Source organism: Megalobrama amblycephala, linkage group LG16 (assembly GCF_018812025.1).
Source record: "Megalobrama amblycephala isolate DHTTF-2021 linkage group LG16, ASM1881202v1, whole genome shotgun sequence".
Classification (NCBI taxonomy): Eukaryota; Metazoa; Chordata; class Actinopteri; order Cypriniformes; family Xenocyprididae; genus Megalobrama; species Megalobrama amblycephala.
In genome coordinates this window covers 15264981-15287151 of record NC_063059.1, presented here as the reverse complement: position 1 = coordinate 15287151, position 22171 = coordinate 15264981, and the positions used below count along the sequence as shown (strand labels likewise).

The 22171-nt window shown below is 38.9% G+C and overlaps 1 protein-coding gene across 1 annotated transcript; it reads left to right on the top strand.

Annotated features, from left to right (window-relative positions):
• Window positions 1–16788: 16788 nt before the first annotated feature.
• On the top strand, window positions 16789–21860 carry LOC125249294 (tryptase-like). The gene is made up of 6 exons (XM_048161560.1): window positions 16789–16994; window positions 19819–19839; window positions 19933–20089; window positions 20177–20451; window positions 20561–20703; window positions 21314–21860. The coding sequence occupies exons 1-6, from the start codon at window positions 16940–16942 to the stop codon at window positions 21647–21649; spliced, it is 987 nt and encodes a 328-aa protein (XP_048017517.1). The 5' UTR covers window positions 16789–16939; the 3' UTR covers window positions 21650–21860.
• Window positions 21861–22171: the final 311 nt, after the last annotated feature.

The window sequence follows — 22171 nt, the reverse complement described above, 5'->3', positions numbered from 1 at the left end:
TAATTGTTGATCATCAGATGTTTGAGTGACTCTATGTCCAGTATCAGGAATAATACAGTATGATCTGTATGTATCAATACACAACTCTGAGATCACAACGTGAATGTGTGCAAGAATAAACTGAGCATGTTCAAATCAACTCTTTCCAGACTAATTCCACTAAATGTCTTTAGAGAAAATCCAGATTTCTTTACCTGTGAGAAGTGAAGAGAGAACGATCAGTCCCAGCAGACACAGATCACACTGATCAGCCATTTTCTGTTTCTCTCAGTCTTTCTCTTCATTATATAGTTACAGCTCTTTCTTCAGACAGGAAGGGCTGGTCGTGTCTAAAGAAAGAACTTCCTCTGATCTGAACTGAGTGTAGTTCTGGTATATAGTTGTTATTTCGTGACACGATGCCAATGCATAATGGAGAAGTGTTGATTTGTTCTTCACTGATGTTTAAATGTAATGTACAGTACACTTCTACTGTAACAGGAACAGTCCCTGAAGATCAACTCATGGTTGATGTTCAAGAGCACAATGGTAACAGCTCAGGGAGTTTAACCTACAGTCGTTCTGTTTCCACACAGACTTTGACACGACAGCAGCTGTCAAACATGTTCTTCAGTGTGAGAAACTGCATATTATAAACCACACTGACTCAACACACATCTGATCTGAATACAGTTCATAGGATATAAGTATATGTAAAGTAAAGAAAGTTTTGTATAATCATGCATTTTTCAACACTATAGTGTGTCTCTTTGGGTGATAAAGTTTCTTGAACAGTTCGAACAACACTAGCTGATTGTCATGATTACCGTCAGTTCCTGGACTCCAATTAGTCGTTAGGCTGAACTGCTCGCACAACAGATCTTGTGAGATCAGTACTGAAATGCTGAACAGTATCAGTACTGAACAGATCTAGTACTGAAATGCTGACACTCAAACACAAAGTGTAGAAAGAGTCTGTGTCGAGGTAGAAAAAACGTTGAAAAAAGCTCCTCCTGTGTGTCTGAACTTCCTCTAGTCTGACCGACTAAAGTGTGAAATCCTGCTAGAGTTGATATATATATATATATAGTGACACTGTACCAGTGCATGATGGAGAAGTGTTGCTTGTCTTTTTCATTAATGCTCAAATGTAATTTACAGCACATTTAAACTGTAATAGGAATGTCCCTCAAGAGCATCTGATGATGATGTGCCCTAACCATAACCATAACCATAACTATAACCATAACCATAACCATAACTATAACCATAACTATAACCATAACTATAACCATAACCATAACCATAACTATAACCATAACCATAACCATAACTATAACTATAACCATAACTATAACCATAACTATAACCATAACCATAACCATAACCATAACTATAACTATAACCATAACCATAACTATAACTATAACTATAACCATAACCATAACTATAACTATAACCATAACTATAACTATAACTATAACTATAACTATAACCATAACTATAACCATAACTATAACCATAACTATAACCATAACTATAACCATAACCATAACTATAACTATAACTATAACCATAACTATAACCATAACTATAACCATAACCATAACCATAACTATAACTATAACTATAACCATAACCATAACCATAACTATAACTATAACCATAACTATAACCATAACCATAACTATAACCATAACCATAACTATAACCATAACCATAACCATAACTATAACCATAACTATAACCATAACTATAACTATAACCATAACCATAACTATAACCATAACCATAACTATAACCACTAACATGAGAGAGATCAGGCTTTGACAGGACAGCGCTTGTGAAGCTTGTTCTTCAGTGTGATAAAGTTCATATTGTAAACCACACTGGCTCAACACACATCTGATCTGAACTCAGTCTATAAGGATGTACTTTTGCACACGAGAACATTTACTGTTAGTTTCATTTCTTTATTTTTAAATTTCCAGCATGCAGTTAAATTATAGAAATAAAATCATCAAATTATTAGTGCTCAAACAAACTCTTTATTAAAAGTCACTGGACTACATAACGACGTGTTCATCCAAACACCATCCTCAGTTGTAAAAACACAGGAAGTGAAGGACCTGCTGCAGTCACATGACCAGCACACAAATAGAAGTCACATGACTTAGGTTAACCACATAGTAGATGGTGTTCCTCTGCGCTCATGGTAGAGCCTCTTCTCCTCCCGCGGTGGAGCACACTGACCCGTCCACACAGCGCCGTGGCATCGTTTCTAAGACAGCGTTATATACGTGAGTCACATGATGTCTCAAACCCCTCCTCTATTCAATGAGGGACGCTCCACCCTCACATGAATGGCACATGCATCTCGTTAGTTTTCTCTGTCCAGAATCCTCACCTCATGGATGTGAAAGCTGTGTTTCTTTTGGTGTAAGTGATGTAAACTGCTGAGTCCTGCCCTGAAGAGCTCGTCTGTGCTGATCCATGTGTCCATAAAGTGGCTGTTTTGTTTCCCGTATGGACAGATCCTTGCATTCCTCACTGCACTTAAAGTGTTAGTTCACCCAAAAATGAAAATTCTGTCATTTATTACTCACCCTCATGTCGTTTCACACCCGTAAGACATTTCATTAATCTACGGAACACAAATTAAGATATTTTAGTTGAAATCCAATGGTCAGTGAGGTCTTCATAGCCAGCAATGACATTTCCTCTCTCAAGATCCATTAATGTACTAAAAACATATTTAAATCAGTTCATGTGAGTACAGTGGTTCAATATTAATATTATAAAGTGACGAGAATATTTTTGGTGCGCCAAAAAAAACAAAATAATGACTTATTTAGTGATGGCCGATTTCAAAACACTGCTTCAGGAAGCTTCGGAGCATAAATGAATCAGCGTATCGAATCTGCTGATCAGAGCGCCAAAGTCACGTGATTTCAGCCGTTGGCAGTTTGACACGCGATCCGAATCATTATTCGAAAACAGAGTACTAAAATAAACTGTATTTCAACTTTCTGTGCACTTTTTTCACATGGGAAGTCAAAGTGTGGATCTAAACCACTCACAAGTACAAATAAGACTTTAAGACTTTTATGGCCTTAAATTTGAATCTAGCCTTAACTTTTAAACTAGTGGATAATCCAAGGCACTCGAATCAAGTAAAAAATTATTTTAAAAAGCCTTTATTTCATCTTGGCTAATTCTTAAAAACAGGTGACACGTACAAACTGCACACGTTTGCGGCTGGTATTGCCTTCGTCAGGGTGTGAGTAACAAACACATCTGAGTTCATTTTGAGCAGCAGTTAATTAGTCTAATGACATTCACCTGATTGAGCTACACAAGACAAACAGAAGTGAGGAAACTGAGGATTACATATCAAATTATATCAAACACAGTATAATCAATATATTAGTAAAGACTCCACAATTCAATGAATATAATCAATAATATACATAGTATAACTTAAATAACTGAGGAAAAAAAAAAGTCATAATCACAATTTTAATGTCGCATGTCACAAATCAATAAACATTGTTATTTATATTTCAAAAGAGGAAAAATATTACAATTTAAATAATGTCACATCACAAATCAATAAACATTTATATATATATAGACTTAGACTTTGTACTTTTTTTTGTAATATTTTCTCAATCTAACATATATTATATATATATATATATATATATATATATATATATATATATATATATATATATATGTTAGATTAAGAAAATATTACAAAAAAAAAGGTACAAAGTCTAATTCCCCATTTAAGCCTGGAAATTTAGTTGCTTTGATTGATTGATTACTTTATTTCGAGCCATAGAAATACAGGTATTTTTCACAGTAAAATATAATATATTGCACAATTTTATGCATCATACCCACATTGGGTAAGAAAAAAACAAAAAAAAAAAAAACAAAAACAAAAGAAATGCTCAGAATAAATGTATCTATAAATATATTTCAGACAAGTTCATGGTTTATATATTATTATTATTATAGCTCGAAAAGGAGTGGGAAGAAGACAAACTTATTTAACCCCACCCCCCTATTCATCTAATGACTGGTTACCAATATAAAGAACAATATATTTATATACAATATCTGACCTATATCGTACCTTATAAAGAACAATATATAGAACATTATACATTACTACATTATTAACAACGTTACGTACATTATATAGAAATATATTATTATATACAATATCTGACCTATGTCGTACATTATATAGAAATATATTATTATATACAATATCAGACCTATGTCGTACATTATATAGAAATATATTATTATATACAATATCAGACCTATGTCGTACATTATATAGAAATATATTATTATATACAATATCAGACCTATGTCGTACATTATATAGAAATATATTATTATATACAATATCTGACCTATGTCGTACATTATATAGAAATATATTTTTATATACAATATCAGACCTATGTCGTACATTATATAGAAATATATTATTATATACAATATCAGACCTATGTCGTACATTATATAGAAATATATTATTATATACAATATCTGACCTATGTCGTACATTATATAGAAATATATTATTATATACAATATCTGACCTATGTCGTACATTATATAGAAATATATTATTATATACAATATCAGACCTATGTCGTACATTATATAGAAATATATTATTATATACAATATCAGACCTATGTCGTACATTATAAAGAACACTATAGAGAACAATATAAAGAACAATAGAATTATATACAATATCAGACCTATGTCATACATTATACCTATATACCATGTAGATGTTTCTTTCTATGCTATGATACTTGTCAATATAAATATTACCGTTATAACTCATATTACCATCATATATCATCATATATCAATATATTAGTTAAGAATTGTGAGTAATACTTTCAATTATGTCTAATATACTATATCTTACTATTTAAGCATGACAAATAATTATGATGGCTTAATGGTGTTGATGGTAATAACACTTAAATTGTGTGTATAGTTCATTAATGAAGGCCAGGTGTTCATTGTGCACCTGCTGTCAGAGAGAAGCAAACCCCTAACAACAGGACCACCCTTCACCTGTATGTCTATGCTGTGCATTAAAAGAGACAAGACTTTGGCGAGTCAGCTGCCAGGAGGGGGCGCTATCCAAGCAACAGAGCCACCACTTGCCAGCCCTGATCTAACAATTATGTTATATGCAATAGATTTAATTACTAAAATATTTATAATTGATTTTCCCTGTAATTATCTCTATATTTATTACCGTCAACACTGTCACCACTGTCTTAAATTGATTCAGTTAATGCTCCTAATCACAAATTAATTGTTATACAATATATTGATATATGTTATATATTGATATAATAATAATAACAATGATAATCACAACAGCATCAAATATCAAGCCTAGACATTATATAGATAATAAGTTGATCATATGCAATACCCACATTACTCACTTATGCCTACACTGTGGGTTATATCATTATCCTATTAAAATGATATTATTATTAATATCAAATCTGACTACTATAATAAATTCATATCCATTACAATATATTCGTGATAAACAGTCAACTAAAATCACAGTATGCTTACAGAGACCAGTATTATAATATAATCATATTCATTCATTGTATAATATATATGTATACATCAATATCATATCTACTTTGCTATTTATAATGTATTATAAATTTCCATCAATTAATTATTTACTTAAATATAAATTATGACCTTACTGTAGTAATAATACATAACCATTTTTATTAATGAATGACTAATTCCATTAAATCTTATAATACATATGAATACTCATAATAGTCAAACACCACCTTCCTCATTCATGTAGTGTGACAAAACCATTTCCTTATATCTAATTTTAAATTGACGAATATTTGGACATTGCTTTAACTGTAACCCCAATCGATTCCAGAGTTTAATGTATAGATCCAGAAAGACTCTGTTTGTAGAAGCTTATTAACCCTATCTCCTCCTCTGATTGACCTAGGATCATGTTCTGTGCCGATTATCTTCAATGTTCCTGGGCTACCATTCCTTATAATGAAGAGCCATAGGATATAAAGGGTTACAGACTCGAATTGCATTCTTATGTTCTGCTAATCTAATCTTTAATTTCCTAGTAATCATCCCTATAAAAGCAACCAAATGGACACTCCAACCGATACACCACAAATGAAGTATTACAATGATTAAATGATTTTACTTTAAAATCAAAGCCTGAAGTTACATCTTCAAACATGTTAGTCTTAACCAAATTGTCACAGTGATTACAATTGCCACATCAGGCATAACCAAGAACTAGATTTCTTAGAGGGAAGATGACTTCTCACTAATTTATCTCTAATCGTAGATGCTTTCTGAAAGGCAATGGAAGGAGACTTAGGCATGACTTTCCTGAGATGAGGATCACTCATAACAATTTCCCAATTATTTTTTTTAAATTTTCTTAATTCTGTTCGCTTCTGTACTAAACTGTGTAACAAAATAAACAGAATTGTCAAAATCTTGTGGTTTGTGTTTTTGTACTAGTAACTCATCTCTACTGATATTTCTTGCTTTATCAAAAGCTTTTGATAGTTTGATAGCTGGTTTGTACGTGTCCTGTCCTGTTTTTAATGAAATAACGGCTTTAATTTAAAACTTTTTAAGGATCCGTAGGAACCCTACATAATTTAGCCTCACTTTTCAGGACATGTACAGCACGATTTTTCTGAACACACAGATCTCAACTTTCTTGTTGGTGTGAACAGGAGTTAATGGATCCCAATTAACTAACAAAATGACTTGTACATAAGACATATTTTGTTGTTCAGCACATAAAGATGAACTTCTTATCATGATCTCAGACTGTGGTGATGTGGTTTCTCCACTGCATGGATCTTCATGTGTATCTTCAGGTGACTTTTAATAGTGAAACTCTTTCCACACTGATCACACGTGTGCATCTTCTCTCCAGTGTGGATCATCTCATGTGTTTTCAAATCTGCTGACTGACTGAAGTGAACATCATAAAATTGAGACTTGCTGTGATAGACAACTGCTATAAAACATTCAGATCATTTTGATGCATTATTATAAATTAATTTCATATGTCCCTGAAGCTTTCTATGAATGCGGTACATTAATCTTCTGATTGTACAGAATCAGCTGTTGGTCCACTGACAGAATCCAGCGGTTTGGGTGAAGGTATAATGCGTGTACGTCATTTCAGCGCTCCTGCTAATCTGATTTGATAGGTTACATTATCTGTTGTTACTTTATCATCTGAGGTATTTGACAGGACTTTTGTGCATTGGACTTTTGTATGAATAGACATATGCTGTGTTTAGATAAATCATTCAGATTGACCTGTATGATGATGTATGATGCAAAATTGCGCTTTGGGTGGAACCACTTGAAAGGCGATCATTTGTGTTTATAAAGCATATATAGTTTTTTTTTTTTTTTTTTTTTTTTTTTGAAAATGACCAATGGTTTCTCTAGATAAGACTCTTATTCCTCGTCTGGTATCATTTAAAGCCCTTTGAAGCTGCACTGAAACTGTAATTTTGACCTTCAACCGTCTGGAGTCCATTGAAGTCCACTATAAGGAGAATAATCCTGGAATGTTTTCATCAAAAACCTTCATGTCTTTTCGACTGAAGAAAGAAAGACATGAACATCTTGATTGACATGGGGGTGAGTAAATTATCAGGAAAATTTTACTTGAAAGTGAACTAATCCTTTAATTTACAGTTTCTCTCATTGGACTGTACAATTTGCACTTTTCTCTTTGACATTGTTTTTCATTGTTTTTTTGCAGTTTGGTTTCAAAAATAAATATTCTCATTATTTACTCACCCTGATTCCATCCAGTATATGACTTTCTTTATCAGAACACAAATGCATATTTTTAATCTGGAGGAAATTCAAGCTTTGTAGGATGCATACAATGCAAGAAAATGGAAACAAATCAATAAGTAAAACATTCTCAACTTTAAACTAGTGCTTCTCACCAGGGCTCTGATACTGATTCTAAAAATGTTTGTGTTCTGCTGAAGAAAGACAGTTGTGGGATAGCATCAGGGTAAATGAAAAATGACAATTTAATTTTTGAACAAATTCAAAAATATTTGTGTTGGTTAAAGCAAGTGCTATTTTGCCTTTTTTTTAAAGGGTTAGTTCACCCCAAAATAAAATTTCTGTCATTAATTACACACCCTCATGTCGTTCGATGAACGAAAGCCTTACGGGTTTGGAACAACATGAGGGTGAGTACTTAATGCCAGAATTTTAATTTTGTGGTGAACTAACCCTTTAACTTATTGTGTATTTATGCTGATAATCAGTTTGGGTCAGTTTCAGCCAATTTGTCAATGCCTTTTTTTGCCTGTTTTAATAAATAGCAAATGATGCACCACAATCTATTTCTTCTTTATTTATTTTCTCTCCATCTAGTGAAAAGTAGTTTGACATGTCTGTTTGCAGTATACTGTATACTACATATACTAGAGATTTGTTAATTATGTATTGTTTTAATTTTTCTTTATTGTAGAATTATAGCTGTAACCATTGCTGCAAGTACAATGTCAAACAGTGTTGAAACCGTAAAATTACAGTAAGTGGCTGGAACCACAGCTGCCAGTATTTTACTGTGAAATTACAGTGCAGCTGTAAAATGTAAAAAACGGTGTATTTAATGGAAACAAAATAAATCCTGCGTGAAGTTGGCCCCCCACCCAACGCAAAACGTCGGCAAAATAGTCTCAATCGTTTGTGCTCCATTTGTGCTGGTTTGTGCCGTAAAAATTTTAGTTTGTGCTGCTTTGGTTTTTTAGATATTAAAAGAATATTTTTAGGGCATTCTGAGGTCACCCAGCCCCCCCACATGCTCCAAATTCACCGAAAATAGTCTCAACCGTTTGTGCTTCGTTTGTGCTGGTTTGTGCCGTAAAAATTTTCGTTTGTGCTGCTTTCGATTTTAAAATATTAGACTTTGAATTATAGGTGATGACGTCACTCAGCCCCCCACAAGCTCCAAATTTGCCCAAAATAGTCTCGTTTGTTTGTGCTCCGTTTGTGCTGGTTTGTGTTGGTAAAAGTTTTGTTTGTGCTGCTTTGGTTTTTAAAATATTAAAAGAATATTTTTAGGTCATTCTGAGGTCACTCAGCCCCCCGCATGCTCCAAATTCGCCCAAAATACTCTCATTTGTTTGTGCTGGTTTTTGCTGGTAAAAGTTTTGTTTGTGCTGCTTCGGGGTTTTTTTTAGATAGGCCTATGCCTATTAAAATAATATTTATAAAATCTCAGGTCACTCAGCCCCCCCGCATGCTCCAAATTCACCCTAGATAGTCTCGTTTGTTTGTGCTTCGTTTGTGCTGGTTTGTGCCTGTGAAATTTTCGTTTGTGCTGCTTCGGTTTTTAAAATATTAAAAGAATTGGCAATTCATTCTGAGGTCTCTCAGCCACCCACATGCTCCAAATTCACCACAAACAGTCGCAATCGTTTGTGCCGATAAAAGTTTCATTTGTGCTGCCTCGGTTTATAAATATTAGACATTGATTGCATTGAATTGAATGACACTGAACGGCTGCAAATACAAATCTCACATAAGAGCATATTATATAGGCTATTAGGCTATATACCAAAGCATATACATTTAACAGAAATAGTAGGAGCAATGTGATTTCAAATTAAGTCTCTGTTTGCTTTTTTTCCTTTTCAGCAACATGCGCGCGTCAAAAACGGCAAAAGCTTCAAAAAAGCTGCATCAGTACGTGTAATTCCTTCAATTAATTAGCCTACGTCGAGAGAAAAAAACGACTTATTTCGTTGTCTAACTAAACCAAATCGAAAAAACAAATAAAGGCATTCGTTTAATTAGATTTTACTTGAAAATAAACAAAGACAAATAACTTATTTTTTTAGGCCTATATAAGACTGAATAAAGAGCTTTAAGAGGTTTTTTGGTTTATGGGTTAAACTTAAAGTAGTTTATGCTTTAAAACTTGTTTCGAATGTGTGGGTGGCCCCTAAAATACTCATTTTGGCTTTATGTGGTCTAAAACAACATTGAGGACATTTTGATTTATTTGTATTTATTTTATTCCTTAAAGGCCTAAGTAAAACCTAATGATGCAACATGTTTCATTCGTTATTACAAGCAGTTCCCTTTCATGGGAACATCGACGCTGCGTAGTCGCTTTGGGAACGCCTCTGCGTGATTACGTCTTGAAGCACTTGTGTAATCGAACCAATAGTGTAACGGGACATCAGAGCGGGTGACGTCACGGACCAGGAAACTATAAAGCACCCCTGAAACAAAGAACGCTAGCTTCTGCGTCTTCAGCAAGCGCTCTGTGTATTGTGTGTCTTATTTGGTGTTGTTTGTCTGTTATACAGCTCGAAAATATCTCTTAGTCCGAGGGCAAGAGTATTTTCAGTCCACCAAGCACTTATATATATATATATATAGAAAGACACATTTGTTATGGCAGCAGAACAAACAGGCAAGCAGCAGTTTATTCAGTGTGCTTCTCCCTGCCCTTGCTTCATCACGGGCGGGGATACACACGAGTTGTGTGTAGGCTGTTTGGGAGTGGAGCATGCCCAGGCAGCTCTTGAGGGAGCTGTCTGCGTGCACTGCGAAAAGTTAACGCTCCGTACACTCCGTTCACGCCGGGCGTCGGGGATTACCATTCTTTCCCGACCTCCACACCGAGGTGACGAGGTCGTGGAAAAAGCCAGCACAATATTGTGTGTATAACCCTCAAACATCTATATATTCCAACATACTGGGGCTTAAACAACATGGCTATGGGACGATGCCTCGGGTCGAAGAGACGCTCGCGAGCTATCTCTCGCCCGAGTCCGCGTCGTCCCTAAAATCCCTGACGCTGCCCACCAGACCACTAAGAACAACATCAGCTCTGGTGGGCAAAGCATATGCCTCAGCAGGTCAGGCCGCAGCGTGTTTACACACAATGTCTGTCCTTCAAGCATATCAGGCTGACCTGCTGGGGGAGATCGATGAGAGCGGTGAGGCGAGCTTTGATGTAATTCAGGAACTTCGAAAAGCCACTGATCTATCTCTCCGTGCCACCAAGGAGACGGCAAAAACAATCGGTCGCTCTATGGCAGCCCTGGTGGCAACAGAGAGGCATTTATGGTTAAACTTATCGGACATAAGAGAAAGAGATAAGAGCATCTTATTGGATGCGGCGCTGTCTCCCCTGGGCCTCTTCGGCGATTCTGTCACTTCGGTCGTCGAGAGGTTCCAGGAGGCAAAAAAGCAGTCAGCGGCCTTCCAGAAGTTCCTCCCTCGCCGCTCTCTCCCGTCCGAGGCTGCTGAGCGGGAGCAGCCTCGGGCGTCTAGCAGCTCCTCATCCACGCAGAGAGCGCAACAAAAACAGAGTGTTGCTGCCCGTGCTCCCCCCGCAAAGAGCTTGGGGACTGGGACGGGCAACACAGTCGAAGCCTTCCCGGGGTAGAACAGATCTGAGGACTGTTATTATCACCAGGAAGGCTTCGAAGAAGTCCTGACGCCAGTGGCCCAGGACTTCCGAAGGTAGCCCCCTCCGGAGGGGGTCCTGTATTAAAATCTATAAAATTAACTCCCCTCCGGCACCCTCAAGGGGCCGTCCTGCCAACCCTGTCACCTCGTGTGCTTCAGGGCGCAGCGGTCCCCACCGACCCTCTGAGGGGGGGTCGGCCAGTGCTTGATTCGGCTGCTCCCTGCCGGTACGCCGCTCCAGGGCGCCGAGCCAAGTGCTCAAAAAACACCAGAGGCCAGTCTCGAGAGACTGGTTCCTTTAGTGAAATTTCTGGAGGAATGGAAACGTCTTCCCAACATTTCTCAATGGGTACTGCGTATGATATAAAAGGGTTACAAAATACAATTCAGGTTTCGCCCGCCCCGGTTCAATGGGGTCCTCCCTACAGTGGTGGGCCCCCAGCAGTCTCTGGTTATGGAACAAGAAGTTATGACACTTTTGCAAAACTTTTGCTATAGAAAGGGTTCCTCCTCCCAGCAAACAGTCAGGGTTTTACAGCCGTTACTTCATCGTTTCGAAGAAGGATGGAGGGTTGCGTCCCATAATAGATTTACGTATGCTAAATTGTTCAGTACAAAAACTCAAGTTCAAGATGCTAACACTCAAACAGATCACCACTCAGATCAGGTCCGAGGACTGGTTTGTGACAATAGATCTGAAAGACGCTTACTTTCATGTGTCAATCCATCCTTCACATTGGAAGTACCTCAGGTTTGCTTTCAGGGGCGAAGCTTACCAATACAAGGTCCTTCCCTTTGGCCTATCCCTTTCACCCCGCACCTTCACAAAGTGCGTGGATGCAGCCCTGGCTCCTCTGAGACTCCAGGGCATCCGCATACTGAACTATATCGACGGTTGGTTGATTTTAGCTCAATCAGAGCAACAGGCAGTTCTACATCGAGATGTAGTTCTGTCACACATGAGAAGGTTAGGGTTGAGACTCAATGCCAAGAAGAGTGTGCTTCTACCAGCTCAGACTACCAACTATCTAGGGTAGTTTGGGATTCTACTACGATGCAGGCACGTCTGTCTCCTGCTCGGGTGAATTCCATTCTCTCAGCCGTGAAAGGGGTGAAATTAGGCCAGTCACTCACTGTAAAACAGTTTCAGAGACTGTTGGGTCTGATGGCAGCGGCGTCCAACGTGATACCTTTTGGCCTGCTGCACATGAGACCCTTACAGTGGTGGCTCAGGACCAGGGGGTTTTCTCCGAGGGGACATCCTCTCCGCATGATCAAAGTCACGCGGCGATGCCTTCGTGCTTTATCCATGTGGAAGAAGCCCTGGTTCCTGTCCCAGGGTCCTGTGTTGGGAGCTCCTTGTCGTCGCGTAATGCTAACGACGGACGCATCTCTCACGGGCTGGGGGGCGATCATGAGTGGTCGCTCGGCTCAGGGTCTTTGGGAGGACCATCAGTTGGAGTTGATATGGAAAGAATTCGGTCGCGCAGAAATCGACTTATTTGCCTCGAAAGAGACGACTCATTGCCCGCTGTGGTATTCACTAACTCATCCATCCCCCCTGGGGTTGGATGCCATGGTACAGACGTGGCCGAGGCTGCGTCTGTACGCCTTCCCCCCGATTGCTCTGCTCCCTGGAGTTCTGGAGAGGGTTTGGCGGGACGGGGCCCGTCTCATATTGGTAGCCCCGTTCTGGCCAACCCGAGTATGGTTCGCGGACTTAGTGTCCCTTCTAGACGGCTCCCCCATGGAGATTCCAATCAGGCAGGACCTTCTGTCTCAAGCGGGCGGCACAATAATTCATCCCCGCCCGGAGTTATGGAAACTGTGGGCTTGGCCTCTGAGGGGGCCGAGCTCATAGAATCTGGTCTCCCAACTGAGGTTGTGGAGACCATACTCCACTCCAGAGCTCTGTCCACGAGAAAACTATATGCATATAAGTGGAAGCTGTTCACTACTTGGTGTAGCCAGTCTCAAGTGGACCTGTTCCACTCCTCTATCAGTCATGTACTGCAATTTCTCCAAGAAAAATTCTCGGATGGCCTAACTCCTTCTACATTGAAGGTTTATATAGCAGCAATCTCCGCTTATCACGCTCCTTTGGAGGGTGTTTCTGTGGGAAGAAACCCACTAGTCATACGTTTTCTCCGTGGCACCCAGAGGCTGAGGCCGGTTGTGCGTACAAAGACTCCGTCCTGGGACTTAGCTATTGTACTCGAAGGGCTGTCTGCGGCTCCCTTTGAACCTTTGGAGGAAGTACATGAGAAGTTCCTCACGCTAAAAACCGTATTTTTGCTGGCTATTACATCTCTTAAAAGAATTGGAGATCTTCAGGCACTTTCAGTTGCTCCTTCATGTTTAGACTTTGCGCCTGGAATGGTCAAAGCTTTCTTGCATCCTAGACCTGGGTATATACCCAAGGTCCCTACTCATGTCCCAGGGCCTATTGTACTGCAGGCCTTTTGTCCTCCACCTTTCACAAATCAGGATCAGGAAAAACTGAATCTGCTCTGCCCAGTGAGGGCTTTAGACACCTATGTCCACAGAGCTGCCCTGTGGCGAAAAACAGAACAACTGTTTATATGTTACGGGTCCCCTAACAAGGGAGGTCCCGCGTCTAAGCAGAGAATGAGCAAGTGGGTGGTCGAGGCCATCTCTCTTGCTTATAAGTCATCCGGACAGCCCTCGCCTTTGGCCGTCCGGGCACACTCTACCAGGGGTATGGCTGCCTCAAAGGCTCTGATTTCGGGGGTTCCCCTCAATGATATCTGTGACGCTGCTGGTGGTGGTCATCTCATCATACCTTCGTTAGGTTCTACAACCTTGACTTGGGCTCCACTCCAGGGTCCTCAGTACTGTCATCCTGAAAGATGATTCAGACAGGCATTTGGTCTTATGTCCTAGTTGGGATAGCGTTCCCAAAGCGACTATGCAGCGTCGATGTTCCCATGAAAGGGAACGTCTTGGGTTACGTTTGTAACCCTGGTTCCCTGAATGAGGGAACGAGACGCTGCGTAGCTTAGCCATACTCCCTGCACGCCTGTGAGCGCTTGCTCTATCCATATCAGAAGCTAGCGTTCTTTGTTCTCAGGGGTGCTTTATAGTTTCCTGGTACGTGACGTCACCCGCTCTGACGTCCCGTTACACTATTGGTTCGATTACACAAGTGCTTCAAGACGTAATCACGCAGAGGCGTTCCCAAAGCGACTACGCAGCGTCTCGTTCCCTCATTCAGGGAACCAGGGTTACAAACGTAACCCGAGACGTTTTTTGTTGTTATTGTTTGTTTGTTTGTTTATAAATAATAACATAATTTGTGTTTCATTGGAAAAACCTAAGATATCAGAAAACAATGGAAGGGATCACGCAGGCGCCTCCGCGGTGAATTTGGAGCATTTTTTTGGAATGAATTTGGAAACTCAAGTTCAAGATGCTAACACTCAAACAGATCACCACTCAGATCAGGTCCGAGGACTGGTTTGTGACAATAGATCTGAAAGACGCTTACTTTCATGTGTCAATCCATCCTTCACATTGGAAGTACCTCAGGTTTGCTTTCAGGGGCGAAGCTTACCAATACAAGGTCCTTCCCTTTGGCCTATCCCTTTCACCCCGCACCTTCACAAAGTGCGTGGATGCAGCCCTGGCTCCTCTGAGACTCCAGGGCATCCGCATACTGAACTATATCGACGATTGGTTGATTTTAGCTCAATCAGAGCAACAGGCAGTTCTACATCGAGATGTAGTTCTGTCACACATGAGAAGGTTAGGGTTGAGACTCAATGCCAAGAAGAGTGTGCTTCTACCAGCTCAGACTACCAACTATCTAGGGGTAGTTTGGGATTCTACTACGATGCAGGCACGTCTGTCTCCTGCTCGGGTGAATTCCATTCTCTCAGCCGTGAAAGGGGTGAAATTAGGCCAGTCACTCACTGTAAAACAGTTTCAGAGACTGTTGGGTCTGATGGCAGCGGCATCCAACGTGATACCTTTTGGCCTGCTGCACATGAGACCCTTACAGTGGTGGCTCAGGACCAGGGGGTTTTCTCCAAGGGGACATCCTCTCCGCATGATCAAAGTCACGCGGCGATGCCTTCGTGCTTTATCCATGTGGAAGAAGCCCTGGATCCTGTCCCAGGGTCCTGTGTTGGGAGCTCCTTGTCGTCGCGTAATGCTAACGACGGACGCATCTCTCATGGGCTGGGGGGCGATCATGAGTGGAGAATTTGGAGCATGCGGGGGGCTGAGTGACCTGAGATTTTATAAATATTATTTTAATAGGCATAGGCCTATCTAAAAAAAAAACCCGAAGCAGCACAAACAAAACTTTTACCAGCAAAAACCAGCACAAACAAACGAGACTATTTTGGGCGAATTTGGAGCATGGGGGGGGCTGAGTGACCTGAGAATGACCTATAAATATTCTTTTAATATCTAAAAACCAAAGCAGCACAAACGAAAATTTTTACGGCACAAACCAGCACAAACGAAGCACAAATGATTGAGACTATTTTCGGTGAATTTGGAGCATGTGGGGGGCTGAGTGACCTGAGAATGACCTATAAAAGTTATTTTAATATTTTAAAAACCAACGCAGCACAAACAAAACTTTTACCAGCACAAACCAGCACAAACGAAGCACAAACGATTGAGACTATTTTCGGTGAATTTGGAGCATGTGGGGGGCTGGGTGACCTCAGAATGACCTAAAAATATTCTTTTAATATCTAAAAAACCAAAGCAGCACAAACGAAAATTTTTACGGCACAAACCAGCACAAACGGAGCACAAACGATTGAGACTATTTTGCCGACGTTTTGCGTTGGGTGGGGGGCCAACTTCACGCAGGTCAAAATAAATGGTGATTTAACAGGAAAATAATGGTAACACTGCTGCCAGTTGTTTCCTGTTTTTTTCTGTGATTCACAGTAAATTCCTGTTGAAGAACATTACGGGGAGTGCACTGTAAAAAAAAAAAAATTAACAGGCATTAACTGTTAAGATAACAGGAAAATAATGCTGCCAGTTGTTACCTGTTATTTAACAAGGAAATAATTAACAGTGCAGGATGTATTTTAATATAACTCTGATTGTGTTCGTCTGAAAGGCCTTGAGGGTGAGTAAATCATGGGACAATGTTATTTTTTCGGTGAACTTTATCTTTAATGTGTAGTGAAGCTACCTTGAACTGAAAGGCAGTTAATAATAAACCTGTACATTTCCCCTAAAGGTGTCCAGGGCGTGTACTGTAAATACTGACAGAAATAAAAAGGCACCTTCAAAAAGATGAGACTTGTGGTGGCAGGAGCAGAGAAGACTTGATGAACGAGACCTGCTTTTACATCTCTCTATCTGACAGCTGAAGAAACAGCAGTCTGAACCAGTCCAGAACATAAGTATGAAGTTTAGCACAGCTTTCAGTGTTGTTGGAGTTATATTTCTCAGCATAGCAGGTAAGATCTTACACAAATCTGTTAAATTAGCTATATGTTTAATTTTTAATGGCTTCCTTGAAATGCAGTTGTTAGGGACATTTGTAACACAAATCAATAATCGACTACAAACACAAACACTACCAACTTTACTGAATTTGTGTTTCTCATAATCTCAAAATACTTTTTGATCTAAAGCCTTATGCTCAAATTCAAGAAACTTGTTTTAAGGATAAATATTCAGTATGTTGTGCTTTTAGTATGAATTTATTTATGTATTTATTTATATCATTTTTTATTGGATGAGTTGCATATGGATTTATTCAATACCAAATACACAAATTGGTTGGTTGAGTAAATGAAGCTAAATTCTTCTCAAATATGGAAAACCGTGATAATAATAAAGTATGAGTATCTGTCTATTTTACTACAAGTTTAGTACTGTAAATACTAATAATATTAATGATTTAATAATAAATATTTCATGTAAAATCAGAAATGGGAGTTTGGGGAGTGCACAGCGATGCCTAAGAAGAGCTGGTTCCCCAAAGAACCTTTCAGTGAACAGTTTTTAAAGAACCATCTTCTTTCTTAATGTGAAGAACAGTTTAATCATCTAAATAACATCTAAAAAATAGGGATGCACCGAAACCATTTTGTAAGGACCGAGTACGAGTACCGATCCTTTTTTTCTAGTGCTCGCCGATACCTATACATTTATTATTTTTTATTTATTTATTTATTTATTTATTTTTTGGTGATGTTGCAGTTTTCCAAGCATAACACAGTGAGACTAATGAATGGACAGCTGCTTTATTATTACTCTAATGAAAAAAGTAATCATTTTTATGTGCTTGTCACAAACTTAAAGAACAAAAAAATTCACCAATAACCTTTAAAGGGCATAATTACCAATATATATTGTTGTTATATAAAAAGAAATTCACAAACAAATTACAAACAATACAACAAATACTATAGAGATACAAATTAAATTAACTTGTTTTTTCAGATACAGTAGGTTTATTTACTAAGTATAAATTTATTTAACATAGAAAAACATAGGCTACGGTCCCTTTAAGACTGAATCCATGTTTATGTCCACTTAAGCCATATTTTTATGAGTATGAGTACAAGTACATGAGCTTGGTATCGGGCCCGATACCGATCGGTGCATCCCTACTAAAAAACATAAAGAACTGCAATTGTAACATCTCAAATTACACCATCAGAAACGAGACAGAACCATGAAACTCATTGTGCATGTGCTCTGTGGAGATCCCTCTCTGTATGCCAAAGGTCAAGCTTCTGAATCATACTTGGTAAAGTTTTTTTAAAAAGACTCATTTTTGAGGTCTCATCTACAATATTTTCTTCTTACTGTCTTAACCATTAATGTCTATGAAACTAAATCTGTATTGTTTTGATGACCATTCTGTTGTCTAACATTTGATATCTTTGTCAAACATTAGCTTCATTGTTTCTAGCAGGGTAACCTGACACGGGGTGGTAAAGTCGGGGCAGTTATAACACTTCATTAAAATTGCCCCAGACACCATCAAAACAGTGTCCAGCTTAGTGAGGACATCAAAATAGATTATTTCTTTTTCAAATAATTTAAAAAAAAGTGTTTTTGCCTCTCAATCTGGGGGTCCATTTTTCTGAGTAGGCCCTGAACAGCATGTCTAGGTTCAGACCAAGGAAACAGCAAGGGAATTGTTCTGGATAATATGGATGTAGTGGATATTGAATAGTTTTAACTATATCCATATTCTCTGGAGTTTATTGTGGTCATTGGTATTTACATAAAGGTATTATATGTTTTGTTACAATTCCTGCATGTGGTGCAGATGTAACATTTGACTTCCAATGTTTCAATCCATACTCTAACATTGCTTGTAAAAACATTTGATAACTGTTAACAAGCAGAACACAGATACAAGTTACTGACATAAAAAAAACGTATCCAAATATTTCAAAAGGTTTTTGAGTAATGACGACATGACCAAAATTAGTTACAATTGCCCCCGGTCTCCCCTGGTCCAAGATCAAAGTGTGCCATACCGATATGTGTAAATACTGCAGATCACTGATTGGTCAGAGAGAATCGTCACTACCAGCGTCATTGGATTTGAAACACGAGACACCAAACCTGCTGGATTTAAAGTAACAGCCACCGCAGTATTATTTGTTCACAAAGCGACTTGATTTAAACTACCGTCGCACACAACTTGAAAAAAGAAATGGCTGTATTGTGGTCAGTATACGAGGAGCGAATCCACGGCAGTAGAGGCTGTGCAACTATGACGATCAGTCTATAATCCCACCCACTTTGAAGCGGTACTAAACCACAGAGGAAAAGCAATAAGAAAGCAAAGGGAGCAGAGCCATACCGAGCAGAGCAGAGCCGAGTTGAACCACGCAGTGGAAAAGCGCCAAATGATGCCCTCTGTTGGTAGGGAATAGCAATATTGCCGCTCGAACACTTCCAGTGGATTTGATGGAAGTTTAAAACTATATGAGCAATCAAAGTCAGTTATATAGATAAGCGGTCCTAATGTGTAATAAATCAGGTGCCCTTACCAGTGCCGGATTTGTACTGATTCACAAGATCGGGAGTTATAGGAAGTTGATTGAGATGCACCCAAAAACTGAGCTGCACATGAACGGTGTGTACGGACATTAGAAAACACTCCTGATGATGAAAATCACGTGACGAGGACAGTGTACTAACCATCGCAGAACACGGACAGTTGAAGTATACTTTGGGTTTGAGATTGCAGGCTACAAACCCGTTTATCAGTTTCATACGTGTTCATCTAATTGTTTGGTCTCTGTTTCCCAGGTTCTCTCTGCCAGTTAGATGGTAAGTTATCATACTCTTAACGACCATAAGACTTTTGTTCCACAATCTTTTTAATTTTAATTGGGAATTTCCTCATTGTCTTTCTCTCATCAGTGTGTGGTCGAGCCCCTCTCAATGTCAGGATTGTTGGAGGGAATAATGCGACGGCAGGAGAATGGCCGTGGCAAGTCAGGATTCGTGTCCATAAATATTTGTGTGGCGGGACTCTGATCAATAAAGACTGGGTTTTATCTGCAGCTCACTGCTTCGAGTATGTTGAAAGCTTAAATAAAACTAAAGATACAACTGAAGATTGATAATAGTGGAATTAATGCAGACTTCCTCTATTTACAACCAGGGAGTCTAGTAATGTCAGTGATCCTGTGATGTACTTTGGGCGTCTGAAACAATCCGGCTCAAACCCTCATGAGATAATCAGAACAGCGAGTCGATTCATCACCCATCCTAACTATGACAGTTCTACTTTCAACAACGACATAGCACTGATCCAGCTCTCCTCTTCTGTGAATTTCTCTGATTACATTAAGCCGGTCTGTCTGGCAGCAGCTGGTAGTGTATTTTCTGCAGGTACAGAGAGCTGGGTCACTGGATGGGGCAGGCTACAATACAATGGTGAGTGAACATGAATACAAAATGAATACAAACAATACTCTAAAACTCAATAATTTACCTAGAAATGATTTTAAAAGCCATAAAATGTGTCTTCTGATCTGTGTCACAGATACCAAGGTTACTGATACACTGCAGGAGGTGATGATACCCATTGTGAACAACAGTGACTGTGATAAAGCTTATAGAGGGCGCATCACAGGCAATATGATTTGTGCTGGATTGTTAAATCAGGGAGGAAAAGGATCATGTAAGGTAACACATCAGTCATTAATTTTAACACCTTTTAATCCAAAGCAATTTACAAGACACTACTCTCACCAGTTTTGGTCGCCTGCAAACTTTACACTGCCAACCTAGTTGCTTAATTAAGCCCCGTGTTTACTCTGACTGATTTTTGATGACTGAGTTCAAGATCATTTGTGATTTATAGATTTCACATCTACAGAAAGGCATACGCTTGTTTTCTGTGTGTACATTCATTCTATGAATCACATCTGAGAAATGATCGTAAGATCAAATTTATGATGGTTTCTGCTCAACATTTTATAAACGAGGTCCGGGATGAATTATAAACTGCATTTTTCCGCTCTTGAAGGACACTGCTGAAGAGGGAAGGCCACACAAATATGTATATCAACACCGTGAACAATTACTCCATTACTCTCTTGGTTTTACCCAAAGTTGAACATTGTTCGAAACACACTCAGCACTCTCACTGCAAACAATTGAAAAAGGTTTGCTGGCCTCAGAGGAGGAAAGTGCTTTGGTGGACACATGGCCGGCATACTTTTACCATTATATCTGTAACAACTGTTCACTGTATAATGTCAGAGATATAAATGCTGAATGTTTGTGAATACAGGGAGACTCTGGAGGTCCAATGGTCAGTAAGAAAGACTCCCTGTGGATTCAGTCCGGCATTGTGAGTTTTGGAAAGAGCAATGGATGTGCTCAACCCGAATATCCCGGTGTGTACACCAGAGTCTCTCAGTACCAGGACTGGATCGAGACTTACATAAGTAGCAACCCACCTGGATTTGTTGAATTCAAATCTGATGTACAGCAGTCACCTCCAACTACAACTACAACTCTAACATCCAACTCCAACTTCAGAAGTGTGCCCAACCTCCTCTTATCTTCCCTTTCTCTCATGTTCTCCATCAATCCTTTCACCTTCTCCCTCTTTCTCTCTTCCTAAAGATTGTTTGAACAGAAATTCTCTGGGTTTCTTTGATGAAGTGGACAGTTGTGCTGTACATGTCATTTATATGGTCATTTATTCTTTATCTTTTTAAAAATGTGTGATTCATGAAAAGCTCTCTTATTGACATTATAAGAGCATACACTAATGAAGTTCCTGCTTCTGCACTCTGAGATTCAGCATGTTTTCATAAATAGTAGAGATGATCCAATATTGATTTTTTTTTTTTTTTTTTTTTTTTTTTTTTTTTAATAACAATAATGTCTGATAACCAGCATAGGGTCTTGTAAGAAAAAATGATGAGGACTGATTTAGGGTCTGGAGCTCTGTAGTACATTGGATCATCGGAGTCGGAATGAACCCAGAACATCCAAATATCAAACCTTTTATCCTGTTACAGTTTACCACCCTTCATGTAAATGTAATTTCTCATGTTTTACCAGCTGTGGTCTGTATGTTAATGAAGTTGTGACACCTCATTGTCTGAGATGGTTCTCTGTGTCCCACACCCATTCCCAT